We start from the raw sequence: 13,567 nt of genomic DNA on the forward strand, positions 1-13,567 counted from the left end.
TGAACCAATAGGACCCACCGCTTGTTTTCATTTTCAACCGGCACCATACTGAGAATTTTACTGTGTATCCTACTGTGTGTAGCCTACTGTTCCTACTTTGAAGTGAAATGGGGTTAGTTCTGTAACTGGATGTGTTTAGGTTGAGGTGGATTGGACTGATGGGAAATGAGGAGAGTGACACACAGCAATTTAAAGGTCGTCAGGATTCGAACGTGCGGCACGCTGTCAGGCTGGCATTGCAGCCTAGGGTGCCCGGACCACCACACCGACGGCCTGGGCCAAGGTGGAGCATCTTCTGATCAGTTGATGATACTGAGCTGGTTGTCTGTTTCACGTCAGAGTTAATTGTCTCAGTAGTCAGTAGTCTGTTTTTTCCTTCCCTCCCCCTCTCTCTCTCTCTCCACTATTTGTGAGACCAAATTATGTAGTGTGTAACCAAAGCATTCAATGGCTGCCAATCTGTATCTTTTAATCCGGTTAATTGGGTGTGAGGAAAAGATAATGATGCAATCACGTAATTGCATGGGTGAAGATTGCTACTGGCCAGTGGCTTCATCACTACTAGTACACAGATGGTTTCATTCATTCAGTAGTGAGATCAGAATCTGCGTGGATAGTTACACACTAAAATCCAGTGTTAATTTCAGAAAGTATGCAAATATGTAGCTCTGGTCCATAGCTCTAATGCATTGCATTTAGAGATATTTTACTCTCGACTTCCGCAGCTCGCATGAATGCAGACCAGCCTCTTGTCTTTAGTGTAAATAAAAAGAACGTTTTTGCTACTCACCAAAACAAAGGCGGGTTATGTCATTAGAAAGGCTACTTTCCTTAGTGGGAGCACTCTGAGCCCCCCACCACACGTATAAACGGTACTTTTTGGCCAGAAAGGGATTTTTCTATTCTCTATGAGGCCATTCTTTTTGGTTTGTATACTCTGCTGTAAATTAACGCTGAGGATGTTGCAGTTTGTGTAGTAGCATTGTTCCAGTTGATTGGACCATAGATAACTGTGACCAATCAGAAATACTGGTGCATGGCAGTTCAGGATTTTCAGTATGCTTATTGGTTCAGCCACAAGGTGGCAGTGTCATTATCTTACACATAAATACCATAAGGAAACCTCTGTCTGGTCTGACTGTATGTCAGCCTGTTTGTTCTGCATGGTTCAACTCAGTGTGTTGAGCAATCTGAACTTGCACAGGCTTTGGAGTGGTGCATTGGAGACGAAAAGGTGCCTCCATTAGAACTGGACTGTGGGGCTGGTGAACAGTGGATATTTTAACAGCAACAAGTTTGATCCAGACGTTGATGATTGATTGCTAAATTATGTATCAAGTCAATTATCTGTTTCAAAGCATTACATGGTAATAATGTAGTGGCTGGGCAATATTACTAAACAAATGCAAATTAATTGGAGTACGTGTTTGCAATAACTTCCTCCACGCCCGGCTTCCCTCCTCCGAACACGGACCTGTAGTGTTGACATAGACAAAGCCGGATGCACCACAGTGCACCACAGTGCAGCCACAAGCTCCATGGTGGTGAACAGGGACTTTGCTGGGAAGTACTCTGTCTTTTAGTTGTCCTCGGACTGAATTCTGGGTCTGGACACCTACACTTTAATCCCGGGATAAACGTTTTAAATCTTTTCTATGGACCTTGACCTACATGTCGAGATTGGACGTCAATTCAATACAGTGCAGGAAAAGTGGGCATTACAGTAAAACACTTGAGATTCGTGTAAGTTGTATTGTGTATTGCAATTTGCAACCTACATTTAATAACGGTGATCGATTCCCATTTAAATACACTGTGGCAAGAGGAGCTGACAGACTGAGCTGGAGTTACACATTGACACAATGGGCAATGGAGTTGCAATTATGTGATGGTTATCTGTAACTTTTAGCAAAACGTATGCTTTAGAAGAAAATGCTAAATGTTAGGAACAGTTGGGCTTAAGTGGCCATGGCCTAGATGGGTAGTGGCATTATGATCCAAGGAATCCAGTGATATCTTTAATTGTGGAGTCTGGAGTGTCTGACTTCCTTGGCCTGCTGGGAGAGTGCAAAGTTTGACCCTGATCTGTTCAGTGGTTTGTGAGGTTTTCTTATTTTATTTTTTAAGAAAAAAAAGGTATCCAAGAACAAAAAAGATGTAGAGAGGAAGTAACCTTAACCGGACAGACGGACGGACGGACGGGAGTTAAAACATAATCTCAGCCTGGCAGAGATGGCTTATCACAAATGGCAGTTATTTATTGGTTTAGCCACAAGGTGGCAGTGTCATTATGTATAATCATTTTGACAAAGCCTGTTATATTATGATCACCACATGAAGCTGTTTTTTCTCTTTTATAATTTTTATCCCACGATTTTGTAACCCATTTTTCACCCCTGTGTCAATTATCTAATGTGATCCTGGGCTCTACACACCCTCAGCCAACCTAGTCTCCATATATGGGGGACATGGGGAGAGCAACGGACTTGAACTCATGCTTCCTTCATGCCTGAGTGTCCAAGTTGCTCCTTTACACCTGACGGGGGGGGGGGGGGGGGGGGGGGGGGTTTCTCTGTCAAGCTGTTTTTTAATGCAGATAAGATGAAGTTCATGCTACTCTCCACTAGGGAGTGAGCTTTTGCTAAATCTTGCAAGGATAAGGATCAGTTATTGAACTAGTCTCTAGCTATATCACCCGGGTTACCATCTGTTATTTTTTTAACTTCACATCTCAAGTCTAGTCTCAAAGCACTAGGCAAAGTTGTTTTGTCTATATAAATATAGCAGCCAGAAAATGTCCTGTCATCAACCTTCTTGCTTGACTATGGTGATTTCACAATCAATCAATCAATCAATCAATCAATCAGAATCATGTCTCTATCATTGTGCCTTAAAGGAGAATTCCATGCTAGAAGGCTTTCTTAACTTTATTTGTAGTTGTTACGTCCCCACCAAAGAGGTCCAGGTGTTATTTTGTGTAAAAGCGCATTATTGGCTATTTCCCCTACCATAAGCCCCCAATGAATTGAATTGAATGGGGCATTGTGGTGTTGTGCTAATTCGCTTGTTTCGATCGCTTTTTATATATCCTCTCTTCATAATGTAAATAGTATCCTAAGCGGCACACATTACTACTTATTTCGATGGAAATAAGCGAATTAGCACAAAAACCCAACCCCCATTTAGGGCTTATATTAGGGGAAATAACCAATAATGCACTTTTGCACAAAATAACACCTGGACCTATTTGGTGGGGACGTAACAAACAACTACAAATAAAGGTAAAGCCTTCTAGTATGGAATTCTCCTTTACTATTACTATGTAACTTTTCTGGATTGTAAGTGCTGAGATTTTTACAGTTGAACTAATGGAGCTGACTTCTAATAATGTCCTCACAATCCCCCTGCCTGCCCTGAACTGTGACAAGAAGGATCTTGTTGAGTTGCTCCCTTTCACTTTAGCATGGTGTATATTAGAACCATGCGGCCCAAGTATTGGCATGCATTATTCAGCAGCCATATCGCATTTCTAACCTCTAACGAAGACACGTTCCTACAAGCATCACTGGAAGAAATACTGTGTCTGTATCAGTCAGTCAACCGGGGGTTCCTGTATGACCATATCCAGTGCATCCGTTCTTCTCACATGGTTTACAGGAAAACTCAGGGTTTTTTTTTTTTTAAAGGAAACCATCCCTCTGCTTCTCAGTGCTCACCTGGGCTTCTCTGTTTTCAGAGGGTTCGTGTCACGTGTTCATATTACAGGCTGGCTGCAATGCATCACAGGTGTAATATGAAGTGAACCGCGATGATGAGATTACTGCCTTTTGTGTTTGAGGAAACGGTGCAGTGTACCAGCCCGCATTGCAAGCGGGTCCTATGTCACTCTTAACGTTGATAGGCTTTCTTTCCTCAAAGCAGGTTTTGATATCTTTTTTCCGTTATTGAGAAATCGACCTGTGATTATTATTGAAGTCTGATGCCTCTTCTTCACTGGTTCTCAATGTCTGATTCGGGGACCGCCAGGGGTCCACATGGACACTTGGATTAACACTGAGCATTTGACAGTGTATATTGTGGTCCCAGAGATGGCAAATAGTATCAAATAAATACATACTGTAGAGTAGATAGCCGATCAACTGCACAAGTTCACGTGTCTCATCACAACGCATTGTGAGCTTGTAGATTGGCTATTTTCACTGTTTATTAAAACTTTTTTTTTTAATGAATGATCTGTATGCAGTGGCGTTTCCAGGAATTACATTTTGGGCAGGCAAGAATTACATTTTGGACAGGCAAGATGTGTTAATTGTCGTCTCCCCGCGCACAATCGTAGCACTAAAGGTTTTCAAAGAGATATACCTGCCAGACGAGTAGGATACAAAGGCTGAAAGGCTCTCATTTACATTCCAATGGGTGATTGAGGGTCGCGCTCTACCGCAACGGCCAATCAGCTGTCCACTAATAGTTCTCATGTCTTGTTTTTGTCCCTTTTCTTTTTTTCCCCTTCTTTCTCATTGTATGGATTTTGGCCAGGCCAGAATGGATTTGGACAGGCGGACGCCTGCCCTCGCCTTATTGTACATACGCCTCTGTCTGTATGGTAGTTATGTTAATACCATATAAGTATACAATTGAGGTGGTTTTATTTTGTTTCCCTGCTCTTTTTTTGAGACATTTAGATTGTGTCAAAGGTCATGTCTCACCTAGAAAAAATATGCACTTGCCGGATTGGTTCAAATCCAGGGTAGAAGAGGAAAGCTTCATAGTGCAGCTTCAGGGGTCATCAACACATCCGTGCACAGACAAAATGTCTGCGGCAAAGACTTGTCCTTGTCTGTGGCAAATATTAGATTATTTATAATCTTATTTTAATCATAAAACCCAATTACTGAATCAGTTTCCAGGTTTTGTTTCCCCACAATATTTATGACATGTATTTACTACAATGCTATGACACATTAGGAGTGCACTAGTAGGCTACTAGTAGTGCTCAAATGTTTTATTTGCAATGACCCGTAAGGGTCCATTTGGTTCCATTTGTACACTCTCAGAGTTACAGTTATGGTCATTCCGGGCTTTCTCTTTGTGTTTCTGGTAATATTAAGTGTGTCTGTGACGAAAATGACCCCTGCGTAGCTTTAACAGCAGTAATTATTTTAACTTCTGAAATTCTTTTTTTAAGTTCTGAATGTTAATTAAGATTGTAGGATATGGGTCCATGGCCGTACTGTTGACTCTTGAAGCCCCAAAAGCCTTTCAGTTTCAACTTGGCTGAAACACATTGGTCTTCACTTTCGGGGAACAGTGTTTACATTGTAGCCGCCTGATGACTCATGTCCTGTTGTTGATTAATTAAATCTCAGGCTCTGCTGAGTGTAACCCCTCATTTCCTTTGTTTTCTCTTTCTCCTCATTCAAACCTAAATGGAAGAAGTGACCATTTTATTAGATAAATGACCACAAAACGTTGAGCTGTATTTGATACATTTATTTACAAAAGTGCAATATAAAAAAACATTAATATTTTTAATAATAAACAAAAAATGCATCTCCAAAAACGTTAAAGTTATGACTTCATAACATACGTAACGGTGTATAAATGCTAAAAATCCTACTCGATGGCACATAATAAAACGAAGAACCAGCTTTGTTTTACTGTATCTCAGACATACAAAAATGGAAAGCTACTGCCACCAGCAGAGCAGGAAAGGGAAAATGTTCCTTATCCAACAGTCCCTGGAAGTCTGTCTTATCAGACAGGAGTCATCATTGGGTCAGATTCTGGACGGGACACTTCCTCTCCATACAGTAGTTTTGTATTGTTCTGGTTGATTGCCTAAGAGGAGTTCGGGGACATTGCCCTCCTTTTGTGGCCCCCATTCCTGTGTCGTGACCTCTGATGCTGCGGACGGCTTTTCCTACTCCGCCTCAGGCAAAGCTTTACGTTGCGACCCAACTCAGTGGCCCTGAAAGAAAGGAAACAAACATACGAATGTTTAGCCTTAGTGCTTGACTTACTTACTTACTGAAACGCATTTAGGTTCTCTGCGTTGGTCAGACTCTTGACACAAATAACCTCTGTTCTGCATGGTTTTTAGGCCTACTGTGATGTATTTGTACAAAAGCATAACTCATAAATGGAACCAAATAGACCCTTGTCCTTGTGTGTCCGTGTGGTTGTACTTGCACACTCTTCCAAGCTAAATTAGGCGATCACACTGGCATTTTGTTGCATTACTGCGATTAAATTAATACAATGTTTTTTTTCTGGTGGGTTAGGACCGAGAACTGGGTCACAAAGTGGTCTGACACAGCTGTGACTTGTAAATCAAACATTGTTTGACACAATGCTGTTACACATTGTTACACAATGCTCTACCCCCTCCAAGTTCCAACGCTATACACTTTCCCCATTTTCAACTGTTTTTATTATATTTTGACACTTGCTTTGGCAATGTAAACGTATGTTTTCTCATTCCAATAAAGCTCCTTTGACTTGAAAATTGAATTGAATCCTAATGCAAGACAAGTTAAAATTGCAAATATTACAAACTTTTGTTTTCAAGGACAGAACATAGTTAAACTCTAATTTAGTTCATCACAAGTGAACATACAGTATGTGACATCATGTCTCTCACCTGGTCCAGCAGCGTATGAGTAACCTTCCAACTCGTGACTGTGGATTCAGACACACTTCAGCATTGTTCTTCTTCAGAACGACTCTGAAATACAACACACCCATTAAATCAGAATCCTACTTAACGGTAGCAGGAATTTTGTGTGTTCGTGTGTGCGTGCCAGGATGGGGTACTCACATGATGGTGTGTCTGTCACAGTTGGGGTTGCTGGGAGTTACTCTGAGATCTGCTAGTTGTCCTCTGACTGAGTTCTGGGTCTGTGGACACCTGCATCTTAATCCTGGGACAAACGTGCCGCTTGTCTCTGGAACTAGACATTATATAACAACTTAAGGTTAGAGGTCAAAAGATGACAAAAATTTTAAATCAATAAAGTGCAACAATTCAGAATTTATGTCTCACTTGCACAGGATATCTGCTGTTGTATAATTGTTTCTATTTGCACAAGAGTGCGATATGCAGCCTTTTTTATTTTCTGCTCTGATCATGCATCTTATGTGTATTTGACATATTGCACCCTGTTATCTGACTTCCTTTGTTTCCTTCTCTGATCGCTATTGTCTGTTTTTTAAACTAAAGTTTATACAAAAAGTAACAAGTAAAGTAGTCATATTTCCACAAACATGATGGATTGGCAGATGGATGGATCAATAGAAGTAGACAGATATGGTAGGTAAATGGATAGATTTCTTACCCGTGATGCAGACACAGCAGAGGCTCAGAGCAATGAGCTGGCAGACTGAGCGAAGTTGAAGCTTCATATTTACACACTGACAGTGCTCTAAGCCACGTGTGTGAGTCGTTATATAGACACTGTATACACATACCCCGCCCACACACCCACACAGCCACTCTGGATATTCCAAACCATGCGGAAAACCCCTCACTCTCTCTCGCAGTAAAAAAAAGAAAAGAAAACCTTAAGTATCGGTATCCGGCTGCAGAGGCCCTGACGGTCAGCGACAGACATTCCTTCAGATTTGTCATATTGAAGGACATACTGTAGTGGTTAATACGTTTTTTCCCATGTCTGTTTTCAAGGCGGTTTCCTTTTCACTGACTGTGCAGAATGTGTGCAGAATGTGTATGTAATTGTCAAAGAATCTAAATATATATATTTGAATGAAGAAATAATGAGTGTCATCTTTTATTGCTGTGACTGAGAACATCATAAATTATCAGTTATTGACTACGGTAGCTGTATCCTTCCTTTAATCTTTGTGCTCGTAGTGCATGCCGAGCTTTGCCCTGACATGCAGCCTTTGTTAGTCCACCTGGCTCTGAATCAATAAGTACATGTGATTTCCTTGAAACCTCAGCGAGGAGCCACCATGGATTTAACAACCTTTTTTTTAAATTAAAAACATTACCAACTGTGCATTGTTGGAAGACCTTTTGACCCGGATCCACTGACAGCAGTTATGGGAGTCAGGGGGCCCGGGGTCAAACTGTCTACTTTCCAATATAACATGGTAAAATATCTGACTCTACTGGCTCGCAGACTGATACTGTTGAATTGGAAACAAGCACAGGTTCCGACTCACACTACACCTATGAGAGAGGTTATGCACTACTTTCAATTGGAAAAGATAAAGTTTGAATTGAGAGGGAGTGAAGATAGATTTTACCAGACATGGCAACCCTTCATTGACTATGTCAATAGGTGCACGCTAACCCCTCCTACACAATAGATAGCATAATAGAAAATTGGAAAGAAAAGGAAAAAAAATGTTTTTTCTTTATTTAATTTTGTTCTCATTTAAAAAATAATAATGTAATTCATTTGACTTATAACAATATATTGGAAAAGTTTGAGAGCAAGAGTGTCTGTCCTGTTGTCCGTTTTGTTTGTCTGTTCACACTTGTCATTGTTTAACTGTTTTTAGTAATGTTTATCACATTTATATATCCTTTTTATTATGTATTGTATGTGGAACATTTACATTACCTGTCATTTTTTTCATTTTATATAACTGAAACACTCATTATCATTGTCGATGATATTCTGATTTTGTCATATGCAAAAAATGCCTAATAAAAACAGTATTAAAAAAAAATATATAATTTACCAACTGTGAAAAAGCCATTGAAACCCAAGCTAATTATATTCAAATGTTAGCTGAAATGATTACATTTAATGCTTATGCTTTTTTCCTCTCCTATTCTGCAGCTATGTTGTGGACAGAATGGGTGATAGTCAGACCTACGTGAAGCTTACTGAAGAAAAACGCATCGCAAAGTAAGCACTTGTGTATATTATTTGATTATAGCATGAACTTAAAGGGATATTTCACTTTCAAACATGTTTGTAACTTCTAAATCCATTTTAACCATGTTAGATTCATTTAAAGTGAAATATACCTTAAAGGGCCACTTGACTTAACCCATTTTCAACCTATCTTCATAGGTTGAAACTCACTAATGCTCATGTTACCATTTGTGTCTACTCGGTCTGTACGTGTCTCAGAAACCCACCTACCTATCATCGGTAGGGAATAGAAACTGCACGCTGTCTATTCCTGGAAAGTTAGCATGCTATAATGGAAGCCATTGTTCTCGCATTAAGAACATACAGCCCTGCTATGATACACAGGCCGAATAGAAAAAAATGAGCATTACTCAGGACAAATTATATTAAGTTAAAAATGGGTGAAGTCGTTACGACATCTCCGTCCACTTCATGGGGCCAGTCCTCTTCTACATAGACTTATATTGGCAAATAGGGACACGGAATGTATTGTAGTCGATAGGGCTCGCGTGAGTACATGACCACGTGACCGGGCTGTTTTCTGCCCCCTCAATGTCGCAACTCTGTCTATACTCTATGGCTCTGTTGTAATCCAAACGTACACGTAGGTGTATGACTTGACTACCGCGGCCTGAATGATTCAGCCCTGCAGCCCTGGTGTGAGATATGATCTGGACAACAGATGTCAATATGAAGTTGAGGATAACATTGACCACTTCTGTGTCTTAGTCATACTAATCTCTACTTTCTTTCGTAATCTTTTTTTGTCAGACGGACAGCTTGGTCATATACTTCTCTCTTTGTTGACGTTTTGTTAACTCATCCTCCTGCCGTTAACCTAGTGGTGGAAAGTAACTAAGTACATTTACTGAAATACTGTACTTAATATTAAAAACGGGTTTAAAATGCATATTGTAGTTCCTTTTAAAGGTGGTGGGAAGATGCAGGGGTTTAAAGTCACAAGTACTGTACTATTTTTGAAAAATCGTGAAAATATTTATTTCAGAAAACTGGAGGATTTAGAAGTTTTTTATTTTTTTAATTTCGAGGTCAGGCCTAAATGGGTTAATAAGTAATATCAGCCCCACCTTTACCATCTTCTACAGTAAAGTGATGAACACATTAACCACTTTCACCCTACTTTGGGCATGTCATTATAGGCCGATTTCTGCTATTTGTTGTACATAAATGAAGTAGGTTTGTTTTTTGACTAAAGTACAATTTTGAATGCAGCACTTTTACTTATACATAACAGAGTAGTCCTGCATTGTGGTGTTGGTACTTTCAGAGGGTGCTTGCATTGTGTTGGCAACTTGGCATCTGTGTAATCGATCCTTGGTGGTAATGTGTTCACATTCAGGTCTGACATTTTGTCACTGCTGAGAACCTACAACTGTTACCATGAAGGGAAGAACTTCCAGCTGAGAACGCGGGAGGTAAGACAATGTGGTTATCACCTCTCTGGAGAAAGCTACAGTCTATGAAGAACACGGTAGATTTACAAACCGTTTCATTTTGGTAGAAGCGGTTTCGTTAATAATTTACCACTTTGTACATCAAATATCTGATCTGCATACAGTACAAGCTCACAACGGAGCTTGAACACTGTCTATTTTCACAGAATGTAGTTCTATTTCTGTAGAATGTTCGCCTATTATGAGTCTGTCTTGGTTCACGAGACACAGGAGCTTGGCAATTATCCAGATATGTGATCTTACTCAATAAACAAGTCACAGATGACACAGAAACCAGTTAAGCCACACATGCCAAACAAAGTTGTTATTGTAATCCTCTTTTTTTATTTTCTTACTATGTTTTATATACAGCATGTTCCTATAATATTTGGTCATTTTTTTATCTTTGCCAATTTATTTTATTTGGAATCACAATGACTCTGCACCCGTTGTATGAAATGTAATGTAATGTAAACAGACTTGTTTTGACTTGCTATTAAGCACAGGTATCTTCATTATTCATCTTCACAGGCATGAAGCCTTCTGCTTGTTCACGAACGGGAGTCGGGACAAGTGCAGGTTAGGGACGAAGACAAACAAAAAAAATCCCCGTCTCATTCCAGTTGAGTGAGCATGGGGAACATTTGGACATGTAGAATCCAGACGTATACACTATGTGTCTGGCAAAGTAGTACCATATGTAGCTGTTGTGGTATACATGACGATGTTGGACAACTCTATGCAGGAGTGAGGTTATTTGTTTCACCCGTTATTCTCTGGCTTTTATGGTTGGGAGTTCCCCCTTAGGAATCTAAACAGGGCTGGGGGGGGGGGGGGGGGGGGTGTGTGTGTGTGTGTGTGTGTGTGTACGCGCCACACTGTGTCTCCTCTTCCATATGACTACTATATTAGCTCACTGACCCTGGGATTTTTCCATGAAATAGACACATTTTTGTGAGCAGGACAAGACTTGGACACACGCACGCACGCACGCACGCACGCACACACGCACGCACGCACGCACGCGCGCGCACACACACACACACACACACACACACACACACACACACACACACACACACACACACACACACACACACACACACACACACACACACACACACACACACACACACACACACACACACACACACACACACACACACACACACACACACACACACACACACAACCCAGAAAGCGAAACCAAAGCCGACCCAGAACATTGCCCGGAACGTAACGGATCAGTGTTTCCTAACCTCAGGTCCGGGTCAACGATCAGAAGGGGGAGGAGGGGGGGTGGTAGGGGGAGACCTTACAAAAGTGTAAACATGTTGGTCAAAATCATAACTTGCAATGGTCATATTGTCACATTTATTTAACGTTTATGCCCGATGAAGGTCTGAGTGACCGAAACGTTGTATCAATACATTTCTTCCCCTTTTTCTGCTCTTCAAGTTCATTACTCTTGTTGCACTGTCCATCTCGGTAGGTGTGCAACAGGACTCGTCATGGTCCTAAAAATGCTCAAAATTAATTGTCTCACAATTAAAATATGATTTTACTCTGATTATAAATTAGTTTCAATTATATCTGCACATACTGTACAGTGTACAGTATAGCCACACTGAGTAGAGCGGCATTAGCAACATTATTGTTGTTTGATTTTGGGTGTCGACGGAACCACAGACACATGTTCGTTTAACGCTGTTCCGGATGAACTTGGTGGTTTTGTAAATCATTTATATGTCTTAACGGCTTGGCATACGGACGTTATTTGAATAGTCCATCTAACCTCATAAACCAGATAATGATGGCGTAGATTGCTTGGGAGTTGACTCACCAGACCCTGTGGTCATGAGAGAGGGACCGTATACACTATACAAGTATACAGTATTACTCAGCTGGGACACTGGTGGAATGTTATCATAATACACCACTTTCAACCTGCCATACCTCTTCTTTCTCTCATCTTTTTAACCATAACATTTCTGCAAGCTCACAACGTGTCACATTCACGACACATTGTGAGCTTTGTCTATTTTCGAATAGCCAAAGTATTACTGTAAATGCTAGTGCCCCTTGCCTTGGCCCTGTTCTTTTCCCCTGCAAGAAATCTCTTTGCTACATGTTGTTTTGCAGAATATTCACCTACTACTAGGAAATGCCTAGAAAAGGATGCAACAAGTTGTTAATTAACAACTTGAACCTTGATTAACTGCTTATAAGTGGTTAATCTTCTACATCAAAGAATAATGGGCTAAATGAGATGTATGCGGTTGAAACTGAGTGGGTAAAACTGATGTTCAGACATGTTGGTTAGTGTAATCTGTCAGACTGTCTGCTTCTGTTTATTTTAGTAGCCAGTCTGTCAAACAGGTTCTTCTGAGTGAAAGTGGAAGAGGCCTGGGTAGTTAGACAGGTCACAAACATGTACAGTAAGTGTTATGCTCTTGTCATGATGCCTGGTGTTGTTTGTCTTCACACAAAACGGATAAAACATTTAACACGAGGTTGTGTTTTTGTTTTGTTTCCATACAGTAATCTACTTGTACATTAATTCATGAATGTACAATGAATTAATGTACAAGTAAAGCTCAATAGCCTGCGGCTGCATCCTTGTTGGAGGTTCCTGGTTAAAAGGATTTATCCCCAGGCCCTCCTAACTGGTCCCGATGAGCAGTTTGGTGCCTTTCACGGTTTCTGCCGGTGTGAATGCGATTAAATTGAGAAAGGTGTTATATCCTACTATAAATGCAGTTCATTATTACACTTGAGAATGGTGTGCTATTGACAACCTGATTGACAATACATGAGTATTTTTATATATTGATTGATAATAATTAATTATGCATGTAAATTGCATTTCAATCTAATCCTATGTTGCTGTGGGCTGTGTGTATGCTGAGCACTGCCTGTGGTAGGTCTAACAACCAACCTATGATCTATCTATAAATATCCATGCATGCAACTCCCTCTAGTGTTTAAGAGTGTTAGTTTATTTAGCTATTGTGCTGTTGTACCGCTGGCTACCAGCAGAGGGCACAGAAGTGCTTTGTCTTCAGCTGAAAGTCACTTGTCAGGTAATCACCAGTAATGGCTTTGGCTTCAATGTAAAAAAAAAGTATGCTGGTAACTTTGTTCTCAAAAGTACAGAGCTGATTTGTTTTGTATTTTAACTACAATACTGGTTTTCTTTTTGTAATTTGTAGTATAGGTTACCAA

General features: G+C 40.4%; 2 protein-coding genes across 2 annotated transcripts in view; one reads left to right on the forward strand and one right to left on the reverse strand.

Annotated features, from left to right (window-relative positions):
* Positions 1-13,567, forward strand: part of rassf4a (Ras association domain family member 4a) — a 28,716-nt gene that overhangs the window by 1,941 nt on the left and 13,208 nt on the right. The window contains exons 2-3 of the mRNA XM_083775635.1: positions 8,811-8,879; positions 10,249-10,324. Coding sequence (XP_083631761.1) covers positions 8,827-8,879; positions 10,249-10,324 — 129 coding nt within the window. The 5' untranslated portion in view covers positions 8,811-8,826. The remainder of the gene's footprint in view (positions 1-8,810; positions 8,880-10,248; positions 10,325-13,567) is intronic.
* Positions 5,476-7,405, reverse strand: LOC310865556 (C-X-C motif chemokine 11-like). Its single transcript, XM_083774716.1, has 4 exons — positions 7,335-7,405; positions 6,818-6,950; positions 6,641-6,724; positions 5,476-5,968 (listed from the first exon to the last, which is right to left on the reverse strand). The coding sequence occupies exons 1-4, from the start codon at positions 7,399-7,401 to the stop codon at positions 5,839-5,841; spliced, it is 414 nt and encodes a 137-aa protein (XP_083630842.1). The 5' UTR covers positions 7,402-7,405; the 3' UTR covers positions 5,476-5,838.

The sequence above is a fragment of the Protomyctophum parallelum genome (assembly GCF_964188405.1).
Source record: "Protomyctophum parallelum genome assembly, chromosome: 10".
NCBI classification, from domain to species: domain Eukaryota; kingdom Metazoa; phylum Chordata; class Actinopteri; order Myctophiformes; family Myctophidae; genus Protomyctophum; species Protomyctophum parallelum.